We start from the raw sequence: 22,646 nt of genomic DNA, 5'->3' as shown, positions 1-22,646 counted from the left end.
TTCAACGTTGGTCGGTTCTGGGGATCATTTCCATTTGATAAACCACTCGCCTGCGGCTCGCGATTAACAAAATTTTATTCAATTTCAAAATTTTTTTCTCCAACATTTCAGGTGGGTTATTACGCCGGCAAAACGATCGAGCGTTGCTTTTACAAAACAATCTTCAATTTTCTGGCTGGTTAAAAGTGTATCGTTTATTGCATTAGTAAACCCATAGAGTGCTCGTCTCACATAATTCCTGATGACAACGAGTTCGGTAACTCTTACCTTTTGCGAAGTTCCTAGCGATCTCACTACTTTTGGAAAGGAAGCAAGTCATGACCCTAGCTAGTAAATGAGATTTTTGGAGTTTTCCTTCTTATAGTTTAGTGATATTGTCTTCACTATCAGAGGAAGCAACGAGAGCATAAAATAACGGCATCCCGGTCAAAATTCTTATTTTACTAGGTTTGTTCGCAATCATTCTGTGATGAAGACAAACAGTACCCATCTGAAGTCTTGGAAGAAAGCACACCTGGTATCAAGTCTGCCTCTTTGGTGAAAAATCCCTTGCCTCAGCTTCAGTCAGTGTAAGGAAGGATTAATGTCCTCTAGCTACATTTTGCTTTAAATCACCTTACTGTCATAAACGTTTACGATCCTCCTCTGTTATATTTCTATAAGCTGTGTTTAAATGATAATTATTCATTTTATTTTATACAGTCCCTACCCCACCCCCGATCTGCAATCTGTTGACGACGACTGATCCCGTTTCGGTCTACCACTGAAAACCACGTAATCCGCCTTAAAACACGAGGCTGTAGATAATGACTGATCCCCTAGCAACAAGTCTTGTAAAAAGGCCAGGGGAGGGAACCCTCATACAGGGTGGAGCATACAAGGGCCAGAAGGATTTTCGGTTTAGGCTAGTTTTTAGATCGATTTTTCGGTTTTTGAGCAAAAAAACTTCGGTTTTTCTGTTTTGGATACTATTGCGGTTTACGGATTTTCCGTTCTTTAGTATTCGGTTTTCGGTTATTTTTGTTAAAAACACTAATTTTCGGATTTAGTATCTGATGTGTTTTTGGGTTTTTCGATTGGGTTCCGGTTTCTCTTCGATCTCAGTGGCAGTTATGCGCTTCCAGTGATCTCGAATAGCCGCTAAACCTCTGTATGCTCCACTTGTCACCACTGTGTCGGATCAATTAGGGTTTTGATACCTAGGATGAGTAAATTTATCTTTGTTGATGGCTTTCCATGCAATTTTCGGTTTTGATAGTTTTTTTTCTTTCTTTCTTTCTTGTTTCTTTTTTTTTTGCGGTTTCGCGGTTTCTGATAGACCCCAATGCCTTCATCATTCAAGGTAATTGGACTTTTTTTTTTTGCTTTTGCTCGCTAAGGTTATAAAGCGTCCAATGTCTTAAATATTTCTCTAGTTGATTTAAGTAAAAAGTGTATCAAAATAATTTGTTTCATGGTATTAATAGGAACCTGAACTGTTACCGACAGGCCAGATACTGTTCCCATCATAAAAGAAGAACCCACGGTCAAAACGGTAAGGGTTGAGTTTGTAAGTATAGGCGACAATTTGCATCACTTTAAAATGACATGTTTGAAGAATGTATGTTCATCCAAAACTACATTATTTGCCCTTGTAATTTTTGGTTTGTTTGGATCAAACAAGAAGTGCCACAATTCTTTCCTATTACGTTGACAAAACCATGCAAAATTATCGGTTTTGAGAATCAGAAAAAAAAAGAAAAAAAAAACGAATCACTGCCATCTTTACTGAGGTCACGTCTGGGTAACACAAACCCATTGATCATTCCCCTCGTTAAAATAATTGTCTTCAGAAAACTTACATCGGCAAAGGGGCTCACTGCCTTCTTTTTATTTTCCTTACTATTTTTATTATAAAAGGAGAAAATTGCTAAAAAGAAAGTTGTTTCTTCGTTAGAATTTATGTATGACATCCGACCTGGATACTACCAGGATCACTAATGACGGAATACTCGTGTCACATAAGAATTGATAAGATGGTGAGTTTTCGAACTATAACGAACTAGAGGAAGAAGGTTTCTTCAAGAAAAAGGGTTTCGACACGGCTCATCCTAGCAGTACTGAGGACGGCTGTTATATATGAACGTAATCGGATGGCTTGACTTCCGTTAGAGTCTGTGGTTCATTGGTAGAGTGCCGGATTCAAGTTAGGTACTCAAAATGTTTTCTTCGGGTCCAAAACTCATGAGGAAGACACAACTTTTTCACATCATCGCGTAGCTCAAAACTTTTAGATCCCTTTCATCCTATCAAGTTAAATTCTGTTGTTGATGCAAAACAGCCATTAGTCGTCGATTCTTTACGAGCCAAACGTCTGAGTAGTCTTTTAGCATGACTCACTGTTTCTATTATTATAATCTTAGGAAAAACTTGGTTGTCCTTGTGGCCCTAGAAAAAAGTGCGCCCACGCGACGGGTGAAGGTAAATGTGAATGCAAAAGCTGTCGGGAAGAAATGCGGGGAACTCTGCCACTGTAATGAAGAAATATGCAAAAACAGAGCGTCCTTAGGAGAAATTAAAGTAATGAGAGACTCTACTTCATACGAGCGAAAAGAGCCGATTAGACAAATGCCCGATTTACGCCTTTGCATTGGAAGGACGTACCAAGCCCTTGGGGAATATGGTGGAAAAAACTGGTACCAAGCCCCTGTTGAATATGGTGGACGAAATTGGTACCAAACCCCTGAGAAATATGTGGGTCGAAATCCCGGAGTGGAATTTAAGGTAGATAAACTCGTGGATAAACTTAGTGAGAACACTATAAAGTTTTCGTGAGACTCACTGCGTTTATTCTATTCGTAGGAAAAAGCTGGTTGCCCTTGTGGTCCAAGAAAAAGGTGCACCCATGCGAGAGGGACAGGTAAATGTGAATGCAAAGCTGTTGGGAAGAAATGCGAGCAGTACTGTAACTGCGATGAAGAGATATGCAAAAACAGGGTGAGTGTATTGATACAATTTCCACGTCGCATGAACAAGAAGTCGATGCTTTGATATTCAATGCGGGCTCTTAAGGAGATGAACAAAGGAAATCATTACTTGATTGCGAACACTTTGAGTTATCATGGGCTAATGATTTTGAAAACGTTTGTTCTGATTGCTCGCTAGGATTACTTTACTTTTTATTCTTCGACAATCAATGGAAAGTGCTCTAGAAGCCCATTTCCAGATTATCTTTGGCCTTTTTATTCAAAGCATGTCCGGGTGCTCTATCCTCTCATATGGTAATTATTTGTTAATCGCAGACATGCAATTTAACTCATTTTGATAAGAATGGCTGTACATTAGACCTCGTTTTGAAAAAGAGACCAAAGGTGATTCGAAAATGGCCTATTCCGATAAACCAAACAAGGAAGCTACGCGAAAAAGCAATGCCTTTTCAGGCCAGCGGTGTAGCCCCCTGAGTTCATTCAATTGTTGATTTAAGGTGGCTCGTACCGGTTTTCATCTTTTTGATGGTTTGTAACTTTGAAAGAATACAACAGAAAGACTGACCAAGGCCAGTTGAACACTTTTACGGGGTTGAATTACATAATCATTGGTTATCCAAAACTAAGTGTCATTTCGTCACTAGCAGTTTACATGGCAATGCTTTCATAGGCTTATTCAGACGCATTGTTTAGCTTGTGGCTTAAATAATTTGAAACTAACCCGGTGACCTCCTGATTTTTTTTCAGTGATTGCTTTTGGCACTTGAAAAGGAAAATGCGCAAAGATTTTAAAAAATTCTACGGAGCGGAATTTCAGAAAATCTACAAAAGGCCAATTTTCACACATCACAAATTTCCTTCCGTAGAATTTTCTAGTTTTTTTTCTGATGATTCCTTTCGACGTTATTATCATATTGCAACAATAAAAAGAAGGGGTCACCGGACTTGTTTTCATGCAATAGCTTTCGTGAGTTTAGCAATTTCCACGCGCGTTTTAAAAATCTGGATTCTATAAGATCGACATTTGCTCATGATCTGTTTAAGCTACCGCTGACAATTGCGTGTGCTCGCGCGAGCACCTACGATCTGATGTCTACAGACGTTTACTGTTAAGAAAATCATTAAACAGCCGTCAAAGACAGCCTCCCGAGCTCGTCTTAGAAATCCTACACATGACTTCTGGCTATATCATATTATTTTCCTCGAAGTTTCAAAGTCTTCTTCCACTTCAGGTAGATTATCTTTCACTTGAGTTCTTCTTTTTTCGCCGTCGCAAGATTTCATATCGGTTGAATATTTCTTTTAAATGTGAAGTGAAGCTACCTTTACCTCTTCGAAAATCGTCTTCGTTATCTTAGTTTTCATCTCCTGCATTCATAGTGGCCGCTCAACACATCAAATACAAGCTCTTAGGTAAACTTCTCACAAAAGTAGAAAAAATTACACGCGCCGCCATCTTTGTTTTGAATTTTCATCTTCTTGATCTCGCGCTTCTTTCGCACGTCTCTCTCGCGCGCGTCACGCAAGAGTGACCTGTTCCCCGCGCGAGGAAACTGGTACGAGCCACCTTAAATACCGGTTTACATGGCAAGCTTTTGCCCGCAAATCTTCCTGGTTTCGCTGCTTGCCGGTTGGGAAACGTCTGACTTCATCTATCCAGTAATTCTCAGCTATAGTTACTTACATGTTAGCAACGGTTGGACTGTGTAAATCGGCCAATAAGAATAGGGCTCAGATACGTTCTGTGCTAAATCAATGTCAATTATCTTACCAACGCCTAGCCATGATCCTGGGTTCCAATGCCACTGAATCTGTCCTTGACGTCGCTGATGCTACGCAGATGAAGAATCATAAAAGAAGCAAGATATAACTCTCAGTAGCTCAATAGCTAACAGCTGGCAAGGGTCGCTGAGGCTACGTGGATTATGCACCAACCCGATCTGTTGGGTTCAGCCCTAAATTGTGTAACGATCTTCTGGGCTCTATCAGAAATACCCAATCTTTAAACAACTTTAGGAAAGCCATTAAGACCTTTTGATTTAAAAAAGCTTGAAGGTTTGAAGGGTTATTATTTTATGGAACATTAAAAGCCAATTTACACAAGCCGCATATAGCATTAGCTAATCTTTGCGGGTATTAGTAATAACTAAGTAAATACTACACGTTGTAAGCTAAAGAGATTTCATTGCTACTACAATATTACTGCAGTTATAAGGTATGCATTATTTTATTACATTATAAGCTAAAAGATACGTACAGTTGTCATACAAACTAAATACAACTAAATTACTAGTAAGTTAAACAAGACGTAATCAAATTTAGGCAGAGCAGACGGAACGTAGAGAGGAGAGAATTGTGACACACCGATGTGAGTGAAGTACTACAGTTATAATATACGATAATCATTGGTCTTCAATTTCAATATTAGTGAATAGGCGTCAACATAATAGTCCTAATTCTCAAGTACAGTCCTTTGAAATGCTCTTTTCGTGAGCTTACGCAACTCAGGGTTTAGACAGTTCCATAACCTCGTGCCAAACGCAGAGAAAGACTTAAATTTCTCATGCAATCTAGACTTCTGTACATAAAAGTTTTCTGCGGAAGAGAAACGTTAACAAAAGGTCCCAAACATATATTGTGGCTGTCCTCTGCGTTCTCGGACGTTCTTCTTTTATTTTGGATGACAGGGGATTACGTTTCAAAATGTATGCGTTCTCAATCGCAAATCCAGTAATGAGAGCCGTTTGGAGCAAAACAAAAACGCTAGCGTGCGTGAAAAAATTTTTGTTGGAACTGTTTACGATGATAAAGTACACTTTAGAAAATGCATTAGCAAGGTCAGGAACTGAGACACAAATGGTGCCCCACCCTATCCCCCCCCCCGTGACCCCGTGCCATAAATTCCCCCGTCTTTCTGACTTGATTATAGATATGTTAAAAATCACACTCTCAGCTTGAGCCAAAGAAATTGAACTGGGAGCTGGGTAGTGTTCGTCTGAATGGCCACACTTAATCTCTGAATCGTGTTCAAAGAGTTGTTTTTAGCCCAAGGGTCTCAACAATAACGAAAAGTTTGACGTTTGTGTCAACAGAAATCATCTCACTTTGCTGAAGACTCAGCCCAGGTATCTCTTAATAGTATTCAGTTCAATTCCGTTATGGGTTATATTTCACGCATTAGATCTAAATTAAAGAAGTAATAACTTTTGAATATCACGCCTGCGTTTCGACCTCATTCTAACTGGTTCCAATGGCAAGGCTCTACACTGACGGTAGCTCACTAGCCACAGACTAGTAGAAATTTAATTTTTGGCAAGTGGTTTTCAATTTCCACAGACCAGTTGAGCTAGTAAACGAACTGAAATTGTTGCAACACTCTAAGTTGTCACTAGCCACTTGGCTAGTGTCGAGCCTTAGGTGGGGTGTTTTACAATTTAAAAGCCTTGACTCAAACAGGTTTGGGGGAAAATAACAGGCTACCGGAATATGTTGCCATAACTTGAATCTTTGTGACCAAATTCTTCAGAAAAAAAAAAAAACGTATTAACATATGCCAGGATAAACAGATAACTAATTTAGATATGAAGAAGATATAGGTTTATACAAAAGAAACTGTACTTTACCTTGCCAAGTGATGGTGCTCTTTTCGCGATGAATGCAGAGCAGCGTGAACCAGGAATAAGTTCAAAATGTCCCGCTTTGTCAAAGAAAAGAAACCAAAGAGACGTTGCCACAAGTTGCACTAATTAACGACAATGAATTGCAATGAAATACACGAACATGTACGTTACTGCCCCCAATGATGACAACGTCATAACGGAGGGGTTTTAAAATGTCTACAGCTCTGTCAAAGTTTCCCTTTCAAAAAAACAAAGACAAAATTAAACCTCAAGAATTTCATTGTTCCAGTCATAAGTTCGTTAAGTGTTTAGTTAAGTAAAGTTGGGAGAGCGTAAAAGAGGTGAATGTACCTTGTCAGCCTGTTCAAATGCTTAACAGAATGTCAAACCAACCTCTCTAGATACTTCGCAATTTGTTCCTGAGCCATCCCTGCAAAAAAAAAACAAAAAAAACAACCAAAAAAACAACCAAAAACAAAAAAAAAACATTGCAAGGCTAAGTCATAATAACGATCGAGCTAATGTCTTAGTAGAACATGAGCCATTAATGAAAAAATTCATCGAGATGACAAATAACTTAGCGCTTGATTCCCCCGTTCTAAAGGTCCCTTCCTCCCTTGAAAACGTCTCATATAAAGACGAAGAATTTCAGGATAATTATAATAGTAGATACGAAAGTCACCTGCTTAAATACGTGAACAAACTTTAACCTAAGGTTAACGAAACGCGCTTCTTGTACGATAGTTCATGAATATTTCTACTGTTTGAATATATCGCCGCTCGCAGTTCGTTTCTTTTTATGAGACCCTGTCACTGAAAACCAGTCACTTGAAATAATTTTACGACCACGAGCGGGAACAGCCAAATCTCGTTTGCATATAGTGATAATAAAATTGCCGCTCGCTTCTCATGGTCTCCTTTTCAGTTCCTGGGAAAGTGCTTGGTGATATGGTCGGTTACAAATAACTATAACTGAAGTCTATGGGTATTTCACATCGAAGGAAGTGTAGTAAGTTAATCAGAATGCCAAAAATCCATCGACGCTTCAGAGATGACTAAATACTCTTTCACTGAATGACAGGTTGTTGATCTGAGCGTTCTTCTACACTTTTTTTCCATATTACCTAACAAAGTCTCTAAGTGACATCATTGGAGTTAGTGTTGCATCTTCCTTCTTAGCTCCCAGTGTACACATCAACACATGAACATCATTGAAAACCTGAGTAGAAAACGTTAACAGCTAAATAAAATATGTAAAACAATCAATTAAACAATAGCTAATGAGAGGTCTGGTTGAGAGCAACGGCTTGTATTTTTCATTGTGCAAGACCACCCAGGAAAAGAGAGTGATTCTCTCTTGGGTATCGTCAACGAAAACCAAAGTAATCACATGAGCCTATCATAAGGAAAGGAACTATCACTTAGAACCAACGAGGACTCAAAATTAGAACTGCCCGAGGCGCGGGAAAACGCAGGGGTTCCCAGTTTGCCATTGGTTCTAGGTTTGCATCTGATTGGTTGAAAAGGTGTAAAGGGTTTTCTAGACCAATCACCCAACAGAGTGAGGCAAAATCTAGGTAGTCCCGGATTACTTTTGAAACTCTTGAGAACTGAAACCAACGGTTACTATCAAAATACAGAGGTCGGGAGCTCAAACATATACAAGGAGTTCCAGGAGATGGCCAAAATCTCTTCAGGAGTAACTGACACTGTCATACGCATTTCCCACCTTGCATACAAGTAAAACATTAGAAAAAAGAAAAAGGCAGAATGCTCGGTAAGACAACTTTTTCCAAACCAGATGTATTGAAAAGTATATTTGGAATAGTTTGAGTGCTATTTGTTAGAAGAGTGGAGGTTCCTTAAACCATTAAGAAATGTCACATCGGAGCTTTCTCAAAAGGGACTGTAATTGGCATTTTGCAAGGTTTGCTGACATTGCAGTAACCACCTGCGACTTTCCTCAACTTGCATATGAAGATGATAATTTATTGTATGCTACACCTCCGCGTAACGTATAGCACGTACCAGAATGTGATTATCTGTGTGTGACTCCCACAAATGAAACAGCTCTCTCCACCGATCATTAACATCAACACCTCAAGGAAAAAAACAAACAACAAGAAACATCGTAAAACAAAATGGATCACGTCGTGCGTTTAATTCAGCCATGCCAATAATTTCAGTATACAATAATTGCATTACAATGATTAATAATGCTTAATTTTTAAGGCTTAATCTCGATTGATTCATAGATTATTTGAATAATACCTTAATCTATCTATTGAATATATTATTGATGGAATGGTGGAATAATTAGTAGACTGACTGCCAAATGATTAGTAGAACTGATTGTGCCATGAATTGATTTATGAATCATCCAATAAATCAAACCATTGATCGACAAAATAACAAATAATGATATTCCCAACACATCTGCAGGTATGTGTTATCTCATTACCTTCCATCTGAAGTGTGTAGAGCAGTGAGGAAGCATCCACTAAGTCAAGCATGGCACCAGAATGGCAACGTTTCCCAGCCTTTGACCAAGAAAGAAAAGCTACACAGTTAAAATTAATTCAAATAGTGCCATAACGAGGTCACTGTAATGTATTTACCCTCTAGGTGTACAATACTGTACAAACACACATGAAGTATTTCGCTTTTCTAGAGAAAAAAAAATATTATTATAATTCTAATCGCCAAGTAACGTACGAATTAAAAAAACAAATTGGCATAAAAATAACCTTAATTTGACATGGTCGTGTATGTACGAATCAGATGTGATCGGATGAGAATTAAAAGTAACAAAATAAAACACAGGTTATCGATCATGTTTACACTACACCTCCTCGTCATAAATGTCCAATGCGGCTTATGTTAGTCCCTAATAAAGAAAGGCTGGCGTTTAATCGCAAACATGGCTAAAAAAAATAAACACAAATGCAAAAACCAAACCAGCACACAAACAAACAAACAAACACAAAAACCGTAATTATATTAACTTTAAAGAAAGAGATAACAACCTTCTCGATGTGGTATAGCGCCCAGTGCCAGTAATTGTGACAGGCTAGCATAGCTCCCATCTACACAGGGTGATCGAAGGAGGAAAGAAAGAAAGGAAGAAAAACTAACATCTTTCACTTTTACAGACTAAGAACTGAACGTTGGCCATAAGCCCCAACCCTTCCGCTCCCAACTGTTTTCTCTCTAATCACCCCAGTTTTGGGTATGTGTAATTTCATACGGAATAATGTGGTCCTTTTGTTGTTGTTGTTGTTGTTGTTATTGTTGTTGTTGCTGGGGAAGCTTCAATCGGAGGGCAGAGAGAAGTAAGTGTGTTGAAACGGCTCGATGTCTTTCACAGCACGTGCTGGAATACTAAGGGCGTACTGCATACCATGGGAAAGAAAAAGAACTCCTGCTGGTATTTTGTAGTACCGTTATCTGAAGCTAGGGTTTTCTGACAATTGCCCAAAATCTCAATGGGGCTCAAACTGAAGGCGCCGTGTCTCGCGGAATTATTGTATGGGTGTGAGCTTATTTTTCTGTAAATCCCCTGAAGGAAAAATTCATGTAACTTTACTCTTGGTATAACGAGCCAATGCAAGCTGAAAAAGAAAAAAAAAAATCTTGACTGTTTTCTCGGTATGTGAGCCCAAGGCTTCTAAATCTAACTTATTGCAACCCTTCCAATTACTTTCAATCTCCAGATCTAAATGGCAGCAACAGCAGAAAATTTATATATTATGCGTAGGAAAGCGGTTCTAACGTTAGGTAAAATTCGAAAAGTTTATATATCATGCGCAAGATAGCGGTGCTAACGTTAAGTACAATTCACCGTATGTAGGCCTTACAGTCCAGTCATTCAAGGTCGTGCTGAGGAATTTAATTCCTTCATCCTAACGTCCTTCCATTTCTATAACGTGGGCCTCTGCATGAGTGCTCCGGCAATCTCTTGGATTCAATTCAAGACCCTTCGCAAGATAAAATTATTGCAAGAAAAAAAAAATAAAACAAAAAAAAAACGCTACCATTGGAATACCATTGTTTGTTTTAGGATGTAACCACTTCCGATGTGGTAATCACTGCAGCGTTTTCACTGCAAAATGGTGAAGTCTGCCTCTTCAGGCAATGAACACGACCAGATCATTGAAGTATTATGTGAATCACAACAAGGAAATGTAGACTGTAAGCCTACTACCCAGCCATGATTCAGAATGAAGATCACGACAGGCTATTCCTAAATTGTTTAAGAAGTTAAATATCACAAAATTGCTATCAACAAAGTTTTAAAGCTAACCTTAAGTGCATGCTTCTCCGCTTCTCTGTAAAATCCCGTTTCTATCAGGCCAAACGCGTACATTCCGTGAAGATATCTGCCGTTGATAGAAAGGTAATTTAATGTTTCCTCAAAAACTGTCAGATTAACACTCAACTCATTGCTGTTTTTCTTTTCTTTTTTTTTTTTTCATACTTTTTTTTTAAATAAGCGCCCTATTTCTAATAAGCGCCTTCCCTTGAGGTACCATAAGTAAACAAGCGCAGCCTACTCTTGCAAAATGGATCTTGGAATTCCTAGAAATTCCTAGGAATTACTGGGAATAAGAGGTGTGAGTTTTCACGGTAATTCGGACCGAGAAATCCTAGGAATTCCCAAAAAACCTAGAAATTCCCAAAAAAACCTAGAGATTCCCAAAAAAAAACCTAGAGATTCCCAAAAAAAAACCTAGAAATTCCCAAAAAAAACTTGAAATTCCCCCCAAAAACCTAGAAATTCCCCCAAAAAACCTAGCAATTCTAAAAACTTCCACATTCATAAGCCAACAGGACTTGAAATTCCTGGGAATTCTTGGGAATTCTTGGGAATTCCTGGGAGTTTTTAGGCATTTCAACTCAGAGTACCAATGACTTCCTTGAAATACTGTGAATCTAAAAACTTGCTGGAAACTCCATGGAATTACTGGGAATTTTAGGAATACTTGAAGGCAACTAATATCAAATGAATATATGTATTAACTCCCAACTAAAAATTTAAGCAGTCAATGAAATTTATTTACATGCTAACTCAGGTTTACATGTTAATTATTTGCTGTTGTATATTAACATCAACATGCAGTAATATTAGGATGAAATTTCTTCTTTTCTTGAAAACTTTGTATTACTTATCCTCAATTACAGCTATTCATTTAAAATTGTCCAAGTGAATCAGTAATTTTGGTTTGACACAAATTGTGAATAAAATCTGTTGATTCTTTTTTCATGAAATGCAATAGCTTGGGTTATGTTTATTGCAATAAATACTATCAGTCAAAAAATAGTCGCGACAGGAATCATTTAATTTGAGATAATGATAGAAATAACATTTTATCCTTTCCTCCCTGAGTCAGGCTTTGACTTAATTTAATGTGGTTGTAACTTCTTTGGATAAAACTCGTGTTAAAATTCAAATGTAAGCTGTCAAGCAGCATCTTCATGCTATGTTGTTTGTTTTTGTCGATTCTGCAAGTTGAAATTGAGAGATTTCTTCTAAACTTTGACTGAACACTCTTGGGAGTGAAGGGCCTTATTACAGTTAAATAATTGTTTTTTTAATATTAAATTCTTGTTGTAGCTGTAATAATTAATTGCAATAAAGTTATCCCAAACTGCAGACTAAGCAGCCGTTTGTCTTTTTCTGCTGGGCTCGCAGCTTCAGTTGCCAAATTCCAAACGCGACTAAACTAATCCTGAAACCTTTAGCCTACTGATAGGTTTATTTCATTGAAAAGCGTAAGTTTATGAAACTGTGGCATGCATGTGACCGATTCGATTCTCAGGTTTGATCACGTACCAAATATCGCAATTTGTACTCACCACCAACTTTCAGAATCCGTAGCTTTATAATTAAATGGCCGCTCGATCCTTGTGCCGGCCAATCAATGGTTGTACGTTGTCCCTTCTCTCAACTTCACGGCGCCAACGACTTGCTTTTCATTTACAGCACTCACGCTATTCTCATTTTCCCATTGCTGGACGATAAAATCCATCTTTAGAGATGTCATATCAAGCAAACCAGTCGAGAGAAGAATAACTTAACGCACGAGCGATCAATGGATGAAAAGTACATTCAAAGATGAGCGCCAAATGAAATTTCCTTTGTTTCCAGTCACGGGTATGATCACGTGGATATTTTGGGAATTGCCATTGGCTTGTAAATAGAATCCGCTGGCTTACCCAATTGCAGTCTTGAGAGAACGCGCAAGGTTTCACTGAGCTGATCGGCGATGTTGACGATGGTTTTACCTTGGATCCATGTTCTGAAGATGATCGAAATAATGATGTGAATTCACTCTACGTAAACATAATCGAGAAGAATCGAATGTACTACAAATGCAAGATTTGTGGCCGGAAGCCATCGAGGAAACAAAGACTCGAAACCCTGACTTGAGTTGTGTTCACGGCAAAGTTGAGAAACAACCAGAAGGCAATCACAATTTTAAATGTGATTACAAACGTGTTTTACCCTCATTATTATAACAGATGGATACCACCTTAGGAAGTATAAGAGCTACCTAGATGATCACAGTGTACCAGTACCCAAATCAACGAAGTTGGACCGTAACAAGCGTTCAGAGACACGTTCCAACACAGCCATCTCGATTTCTGTTTCGCTTCTACTGAGCTAGCTGCGGCGCCAACAGAGTCAAGTGCGTCTCATAACGAAGAAACATGTGTACAAGAGAAGGAAGCGAGTATAGTACGGAAGAATTTTTGCCTACAAATTAATGTGCACATTCCGAAGCATTGACCCATGCTTATGATTATGTTTATGTATTATGATTTTGGCGCATCTCCGGACATGAGACATTTTGCATCAAAAGAAAACCTTTTATGACTGGAATCCACGAGGCCTTTGAGGTTAGAAAGCATATCTGTGATATGGGTACATTGGATTTAAATTGACAATTTGCACTTTATGTAACTGACTGCTGCTTTATGGAAAAGTGCATATTTATATAGAGATTTACTAAAACTTAGTTTAAATAATAAATTTCATGATAAACATAAACAGGTATATACATCTCAGTCTTGGTATATTTTGTTTAGCATATCTTTTATTGAACCAGTTTTAAGCCTCTAAAATTACTCCTTGTCTTGAAACCTTCATATTCAAGGTATTGAGAATTTCTCTGAATTATTTGGATTTCAGGGTTATTTAATTTGCCTCAAATTCAATTCCCAGAAATTCCCAAGAATTCCGCCCTTCTTAACTTAAAGGTGGTAATTGTATAGCTGAGAATTCCTAGGAATTCCTAAGAATTCCAAGTCCTCACAAAACTGGAACCTTCCTTTTCCAGAAATTCCCAGTAATCCCAAGCTTTTCAAATCAGAGCTAAGTTTGCAGAGTTGAAAATGTTTGAGAATTCCTAGGAATTCCAAGTCCTCACAAAACTGGAACCTTCCTTTCCCAGTAATTCCAAGCTTTTCATATTACAGCTGATTTGCATAGTTGGGAATTTTTGAGAATTCCTTGGAATTCCTAGGAATTCCCAGAAAACTGGGAATTCAGTTTGCAAGGGTTAAGGCTCTAAAGCGAGTAATTACGGTTATCAAAAACAGTATTTAATTGAAGTTTAACTTAACAATCTTTTTAGGTAGACACAAACAGGGCTGTTTATGAGATCAAGCTCTCTGACACGCAAGTATTTTCAAGTTCTCTGGCACGTACATATTTTGAACGAGCTCTATGAGCTCATTGACACTATGTGGGTAAATAAAGTATTGATTGATATTGATTGATTGACTAGCCTCTTACTTCGGAGAGAAAGGCAGGATCCTCCACACAAGACAGACTAAACACTGATTGAATACTGAAAGAACTTAGAACAGTTAGCGCTTAGCCATCTACTCATAGAGTGGCATGTTTTCCTTCCATTTCGGTATCACCCTTGCAATTGAATCTCTAGAAGTAGGAGTTGTGAGCCATCTTCAAAGCAAACATGTCAGTTGGGTCTTCCATTAATATATCTTCACACGTTAGATATGCTTGGACAGTATTTCTGAAAGAAATGAGAATGGAAGTATATTGTCAGTAATCAATTGCTCATATTGCTGTCCATAAGGGGCTCCTCTGTGAAGGAAAAGGGAATATGGTGAGGACAGCCTCTTTGTCCAACCAAATTGTACCCCTTTTGTCACTCACCCTCTTGAGGTGTAGCACCAATGACAAGGGAGAAGGGTAGAGGGATTATTTGAGAAATTGCCAGTAGCCACTCATTGCAGCATAAATTTTACAAATTGTTTAGTACATTTCAATTTCATATTTGTAGGTGTAGGTATAATGGTGGGTAGGCAAAACAAATAAGAAATTTTTGCCTTCTAAGATATTTTTAATCTTCCAGAAGTGACGAAGGCGGTGATGATAATTTAGACCACCCTTACTTTTTAGGAATAAAAATTAGTAGCGAATTCTTGGTGTGAGAGATGTGTTTGCATATTTTCTTGGTCACAACTATAAAGTTATGAGATAAACTATTGTACCATAGATAACTGTAAACAGCTTTGCCTGGGGATAGGCAGCCAAAACGCACTTAAACAAGATACTCCATCTTCAAAAACGGGTAGCCCGCTTGATGAATTTCTCTACGTTTAATGTTCACGCTGTTCCACTTTTTATCTCTACCAATATTCTGTCTTTACCTTTAATCTAGTTTAAAAATTGCTCTATCTTAATGCCTGATGTCTATAACATAGTCGTGCCATCTAACATTTCTGCTCTCTTTAGACCCATTAAAGATGCTCATCATTATAACACACGATCCTCTACCGCTGGTAACTTTTACATAAACTACTCTCGACTAAATCACTCCTAGAATTCTTTTTCCTCTATGAGCACAAAAATTTGGAACTGTATTCCTGATGTTTTGAGACAGCTCCCAAAATATAGTTTCAAGAAAAGAATAACCGAATCCTTACTTCAAATTCTTCTAGACCAGGATTCTTAAATCCTGATATTGATACATTAGTAAATGAAATGGCAAGAAACTAGATTTCGTTAAAATAAAGAGTATTTTGAGCTTTTCCTGTTTTGAATTATGTGCTCGTGGCTTCGTAATTAATATACCAGTCCAATATTTTTGTATTGATTTCACTTTTGTGATTGACATCTGTACCTTTGTAATTGTTAATTATTTTTTTGTCATCAGAATAATATTATATTAATATGTAATTGACACATTTCCCATACTACCTGCTTCGATTAGCTTCGCTATATTGCAGGTAGTCTTAATTTATAATTTAAATTGTGATTACAAATAAAGACGTTGTTCAAAAGGAACAATCTGTTTAAAGCGTTGCAGTATCTCAGAGATCAAGGATTCAAAGCCCGCACAGGCCTAGAAATTTTTGTGAACGCTTTATTTTTATTGCCGCTTAATTACTGTAGTGCTCAATTCTTAATCCACAGCTCACGTATATGATTTCATTTCACAATCATTGAAAATGTGATTAGTCACCCATTTAGATAGACGCGTCTTAAAGGAACAGACAAATACTTGATAAAAGTCAAAATTTTGTCTCAGTGATTTACATGACATCTTGGTAACACTCACCCTTCTGCCCATTCTTTGACTGCCTTGACATGCAGTCTCTCTCTGTTTGTGATGTTACTCTTGGCAGCTAACCCTTCAAGGGACAGCATGCTTCCCTTCAGCTCTTGATCTGTGTGGATTCCTTTTCCACATGAGATCAGGTCTAAGCCACACGAGATCACATGACCCATTACTGAAATAAAAACAGGTGATGTCATTTAAATGGGACACTCCACAAAAATGATACCATAACTTAATACTCTTTTAGAATGAAGGTCTGGTTTGTCCTTGAAGCCAGATTCTCAAATACTTCCCTAGCACTGAGCCACAGAAACTCTCTCGAATATGTTACACCATTTCTGGGTTCATGTGACATCCACTGAGCATATTGCTAGCCAATTAGGATAATCAAAGTTAAAAGCACCCTCATGTACATAGACAAAATAAGAAAGATATTCCTTTATAACCTAGATCTACTGCTCTCTAGAAGTCACCACAAATCATTTTTAAATCACCCAGTCACTAATATGGCAATAACTGAATAATCTAAGCTGTTCAAACTTTTGGAAAGGAATAGTGACTTTGGCCAAGCAGTTGATATATCCAAATTATTTCGTTACTCCCATCTACGCAGCCCCAAACAGTTTCTTTTGAAACTATCAGCCTTTAGTCAATTTCACTGATAGGAACTAAAAGGAGTGCAAAAACTTAATCACTAAAATGGCAATGGGAATATCCAAGGAAGAATATTTATTTTTGCATAGAAGGTATTAGTTTTCAACCACTCAATTAACTCAATATTTGTTTAAATGATTACGATAATAACTCACATTTCTTTTTATATTCAATGTCCTTGACACAAGTATCTACCTAAATCTTATCTATTCAATAAATAATAGACTATTCTGTCCAGAATTCTCTTCAGTCCATGCCAATAAAAAGTTGCACAATAATTGTTATTTGAAAGTGCTGAATAGAAAAGTTCTCACCGGCCAAAGTTGGGATCTGCTGCTAATATCTTCGAGACAGAGCCCTCAATTTCATTGACAATGTTGTCATCATACCATCCTGTCTACTAAAACCAAAAGAAAAAAAAATACAACAAACAAACAAATAAATAAACCAGATACATTTTTTCCCACAAGGACATTAGTTGTCACCAGGCTTAATTGTCATATTTCTCAGGAAAAAGCTAGATGGAAGTTATGGCATGACCCCAATCATTAGTTACCGTTGGTGATCAACTAAGTTGACTAAAACCAATCTATCTTGTAATAATTACCCCCATTAACAGAGCACCATAGATTATTTACAAACTCATCACTGCTATTCATCAATGGTTATGAGAATTACCGTAAGATTCTGAATAAGCCTTAGGGCTTGTATTTTTCAAAGGACCTTTTAGGAGCTTATTTTTGGAAGGAGCTTATTTTTGGAAGGAGTTTATATCTGGAAGGAACTTATTTTTGGAAGGAGCTTATTTTTGGAAGGAACTTATTTTTGGAAGGAGTTTATTTTTGGAAGCAGCTTATTTTTGGAAGGGGCTTATTTTTGGAAGGGGCTTATTTTTGGAAGGAGCTTATTCTTGGAAGGGGCTTATTTTTGGAAGGGGCTTATTGTTGGATAGTGCTTATATTTGGAAGGAGCTTATTTTTGGAAGGAGCTTATTTTTGGAAGGAGTTTATTTTTGGAAGGAACTTATTTTTGGAAGGAGCTTATTTTTGGAAGGAGCTTATTTTTGGAATGAACTTATTTTGGAAGGAGCTTACTTTTGGAAGGAGTTTAGTTTTGGAAGCAGCTTATTTTTGGAAGGGGCTTATTTTTGGAAGGGGCTTATTTTTGGAAGGAGCTTATTTTTGGAAGGGGCTTATTTTTGGAAGGGGCTTATTTTTGGAAGGTGCTTATTTTTGGAAGGAGCTTATTTTTGGAAGCAGCTTATTTTTGGAAGGAGTTTATTTTTGGAGGGAACTTATTTTCGGACGCAGCTTATTTTTGGAAGGAGCTTATTTTTGGAAGGAGCTTATTTTTGGAAGGAGCTTATTTTTGTAAGGAGCTTATTTTTGGAAGGAGCTTATATTCCGAGGGGCTTATTACAGGAGGAAAATTTGCATTTCAACTGCATGGCTGGGCTTATAATTGGAGGGAAATTTGTGTCAAAATGTTTGAATGTGCAACTGGTAATTATTAGGGTTATGGCTAGAGATTCATGATAACAAAGTAATCACATTGAAAATGCCAAGTTCAAACAGTTAATGGCAATAAACTTTGTTAGAATGGAAATACAGTAAAAATAGTAACGTAGTTCAGGCTCACAGTTCGTGATAACTATGAAAAGTGTGGAGCACCAGAGGGAGTTTTGGTACAGGATGACAGAATTGAACTTCCTTGCAAATACTTTGTCTATGGACCAAATGAATTCAAGGTGCGAGTGAAGACTTGTTGACCTCATTGCTTTAGTGCATGGAATCATTCTTTTATGACTAAACAGACTTCATGATAAAAGTGGTTATGTGTAGTTTGCTTTGGTTTGTATTATCAAGGATTAAATTTCCAAATACAAATCCCAGGGGGTTATATTCAGAGGTGCTTATCATACGAGGTATTTTTTGCATTTCAAATTTGGGAGCTTCTACATGGAGGGGTTTGTACACAGAGGGGCTTAATATTTTCAGAATTTTATGGTAGCCATTTAAACTTCATTTTTATTTAGAAAAATGAAGTTGCTCATATCTTCATAGAGATTTTCCTTGTTATTCATTTTGTAGCTATCAATTAATGGTTGTAGGCAGGGCAAATCTAGATTTACACTTCTCCCACATTGATAATCATACATATTAACTAGGGTTTTTCAAGTTGATCATAAAAACAAATTAATATCTTGCCATACTAGAATTGTGCACAATAAATAAAAATTAAGATATCTGTATCAGTTAAAATTAGTAGTTTGATTCTTACGATATTTCCCTTTAGCCCTAGCTGACACTTGTATAAGTTTTCAACCAAAGCCAACCTGTGTTAGGGTAGCATCAAACATTTTTGCTGCATCATTGCTACTTGTTGTCAGTGGTAATCCATCACTTCTCCTAGCCTACAAAAATAGAGAACAAAAGGTCTATTATTATCTTCATGCTTCCAATTCATAACTAAAACCTTCCTTATTACAAGTTTCAAAATCCAAGCAACTACACTACTTACTCTAGGCTATTAGCAGTGTGGTTCAGTTGTCAAGTAATATTTAATGCTGTGTCATTCCTGGCAACCACTCCATGATTTTAAGTGGTAAGGAAACACACCTCCTCCCAGAAATTATCTTAAAAAGTGATACATAAAAATGGAGCAGTTTTCATGTGAGATTCCCCTATCACTTTGATTTCGCTTAACCCCCCTCTGGGATAGGTCCTAGAGACTTGTTCCATGTTCTTCATCAACAAGACTAAAAAGTCTAAAAGAATTACACAACTCAGCCACTCCCATATTCATGCCCTTACAGCAACTGGTTTGTTTTTACTTTAAGCTCTCATTGACCCCTGGCCAATAGTTGGTTGCCATTTAACAAATGGTAAACACCACAGCATACACTCTAATTATTGATGCGCACAGGAGGTTGCTATGCACAAAAGATGCATAAGAGTCATGTGAGGTGATAGCTGAGAGAGACTCTGGGTTAAGCAAACCTCTAACATGTATGCTGTGGTGTTTACCACTTGTTTTATAACGTAACACTGATACATTTCAGCAAAGAGCCCCCTTTTAATTAGCAAATCTCATGAAACCCAAAAAAATAACAAGTTAGTGTGTGTGTGGAGAACTAGTCTTTACATTTGCTCATGTCAGCAGCATACATCTATGGGCAAATGGTGCAATTACTAAGTTGACCAATCAGAGCACACACTTTACTGTGGTTATGTTTAACTTATAATAGTCATGAGGCTAAGGGTGACCTTGTTATGTTACAGACATTGCTGCTTTTCAAATGAAAATTAATCTTTTGTTATCATGCTAACTAGATACTGGTCTCTATCACAACAAGGTCACCTTTAGCCTCAATGCAAATCAAAGGCTTGGCAACCATTAGTACACAACTGTAAAATGGTCTATTTTAACTGAATATTCTGATTGTCAGTTATCATTATTTTGATTTTGTTATTTGGACACTCCATCAAAATGCTAATAAAAAATGAGTACCATAATTGAACTTCATAAGCCAATGGAGCAGGTCAAATTGGTAGTCAATCATTTAAGTGGGGTTATAATGCAGTCAACAGTGGCCTGTCTTCATCCAAACTTAAAAAAAAATTAAAAAAAATTAAATAAAATTAACAAGGTGTTTTTGTAATGATTACATAAGGCATTGGTCTGACAAAATTGGTCCAAAAAGGCTAAATGCCTGGCACTGCAAACCTAACACTAGTATTCCATGTTTGTTTAAAAAATGCAGAGGGATTCTGAAAACTACAACAGACGACAAATTTTCCCAAATCAAGCAATTTGATATCAGTGATTGCATGGTATGCCCAAATTATGACATTTCTTCAACTAAAAACACCGACAACTTGAAATTTTTGGGATCCCTTGACTTCGTACGTAAGACAGCCACCTAATTAAGTCTCTCAAGGAGTTTGAAAGAAGCTTTCGGCAAGGAGTGGACATCATAATCTGCACTTTGTAAAATAAATTATAGTGAAACCGTGAAGGGTAAGATGCAAAAAAACAAAACATAAACAAAAAATATTCGCTCCGAGTTCCAAGGGGAGTTAGGTCACGCTGAAAAGGGGGGTTAAATAACGCATTTACTTCATTTCAGGTCTATTCAACTTGTCGTTAGTTTGTTCCTCCCAAAATCTTCCAACTAATGATAAACGAGGTAGGTACATCAAATGACGACTGAAACGTTATTTAGTATACCATGACTGTGCATAACACGTTGACTCGTGTCAACAAAATTTCCTGCCTAAAGATAAAACCCAACATTTTTCACTTACGTCAAGATCCCTCCAGTTACTGTCCATATAAGACATTCCGAGAGAAAAAAATGCAATTTTAGTGTGCTTAATGTTGCTTTACTTGATACACTTGTGATAACTGCACATTACAGAACACGGAAAAAGTGCGGCCCACTGTAATGAAGTCAGCGGTGCATAGCAGGAAGCAAAATCTGGAACGAGAAATCTGGTGTCGGAAAGCGTGAAGTAAGAACAACGGAATATGTTCTCAGTGTTGCCTTTTATTTAGCTAGCAGGCGTAATTTTGGCGGGCGAGTGCTCAGTGTTATCTTTGACGTTTTTACAGCAACGGAAGGCTGGACAGAGAACTAAATATTTACGAAAGGGGACGAGCGAGCGGCGGTCAAAAAGAGAGGGGAGGTCAGTGGGGCAACGAATATTTTTCGCCTTTCCCCATTCCCCACCTCTTTTCCCCACCGTTGACTCTAACTCCAAATAAAATATGGCAAGTTTAATAAACGATTGCACGCTTAATTCGCCCTAATAAGATGCTTGCACTAGAGCCTTTATTATTTTATTGATTTGTTACTATTATTATTTTTCTTTATATTCCCAATTTTGTCAACTATGAACCTCTATTTTTCGGAAAAGTATCCTGTTGCATACTCTGTTGCCTCACAATTATGACAAATTACGTTTGCTTTGGAGGTCAAGCGGTGGTCCCGCGCCAGGAGCAGTTGGAGGGTTTGGTGGTGGGGAGAGGGATCACAAGAATATGGTGTATTAGGCACAGGTGGTGGGTTCTCAGGGGAGGCAATGGAACCCATGAAGAACAAGCTGGAGTGAATGCAAGCTCTCATTGCAGTGGCGAATATTGCTCAGGTTTAATTGGAGGAAACTCGAATGATGATGATCTTGTACAAATTGCCGGATCGCTAGGCTTAATCCTATGGCGAGGTCGAGGTCGTTGGCCGAGGGCGATACTCAACAAAGAGGACGCAGTTTGTCCAAAAGGCTTACCGAAAGTGTACTTGTCGAGTAAACGTCGCTCACCGTTTTATAACGAACAAGTTGTTAGGGATAATTGAATTCAGGTATTAAATAAGGGAAAGTTCCATCAATTAATTCAAATGTAAACAAATACACTTTTAACTTCAAGAATTACTTTCTGTTTTACTTTTTGTTGAGGCTCTTGGCAGTATTATAGAATTAAAAAAAAGCATCCTTTTGTATGAAAAAGCCCTTAAGGTTTTTGTTTCTTTGTGCGTTTGAATGTTTGTTTTTATCTCTTATTGGTTCGCTGGTGAAGCCTATTTTCCCTGCGTGACAGGCATATCACGATGGCGACTGATGAATTAAAGCGCGAAACGTAAAAGTTTGACTGAGGGGATTTTTTTCTTGTTTTTTTAAAGATGATTCTAGTTAACCAAGAATTAATTAAGACATCAAATTTTTTTTAGCGTTAAATTCCTATAAATCAACATAGATTACGCTTTGGACCCTATGTGGCCATTTTTAAAGCATTTTAGAATACATGGTACGCTG

At 37.6% G+C, this 22,646-nt stretch overlaps 1 protein-coding gene and 2 long non-coding RNA genes across 3 annotated transcripts; 2 read left to right on the top strand and 1 right to left on the bottom strand.

Moving 5' to 3' along the window:
- The first annotated feature begins 591 nt into the window (after positions 1 to 591).
- Positions 592 to 5,432, top strand: LOC111346075 (uncharacterized). Its single transcript, XR_015997359.1, has 3 exons — positions 592 to 1,534; positions 2,403 to 2,976; positions 4,748 to 5,432. It is a non-coding gene; the product is annotated as an uncharacterized LOC111346075 (long non-coding RNA).
- A 982-nt stretch (positions 5,433 to 6,414) lies between these two features.
- Positions 6,415 to 21,321, bottom strand: LOC111344266 (tetratricopeptide repeat protein 38). Its single transcript, XM_088749306.1, is given in 16 exon segments — positions 6,415 to 6,486; positions 6,753 to 6,824; positions 6,938 to 7,016; positions 7,711 to 7,805; positions 8,615 to 8,685; positions 9,048 to 9,126; positions 9,435 to 9,473; positions 9,613 to 9,672; positions 10,444 to 10,563; positions 10,890 to 10,965; positions 14,478 to 14,534; positions 14,536 to 14,628; positions 16,180 to 16,351; positions 17,152 to 17,233; positions 19,169 to 19,246; positions 21,141 to 21,321. Coding segments are annotated over 16 exon segments (1,281 nt in total). The 5' UTR covers positions 21,177 to 21,321.
- On the top strand, positions 12,798 to 14,365 carry LOC111341813 (uncharacterized). Its single transcript, XR_002695885.2, has 2 exons — positions 12,798 to 13,486; positions 14,224 to 14,365. It is a non-coding gene; the product is annotated as an uncharacterized LOC111341813 (long non-coding RNA).
- Positions 21,322 to 22,646: the final 1,325 nt, after the last annotated feature.

This window comes from Stylophora pistillata, chromosome 2 (genome assembly GCF_964205215.1).
Source record: "Stylophora pistillata chromosome 2, jaStyPist1.2, whole genome shotgun sequence".
NCBI lineage: Eukaryota > Metazoa > Cnidaria > Anthozoa > Scleractinia > Pocilloporidae > Stylophora > Stylophora pistillata.
Note: the sequence above shows the minus strand (reverse complement) of the source record. Positions and strands in the feature narration are given on the sequence as shown.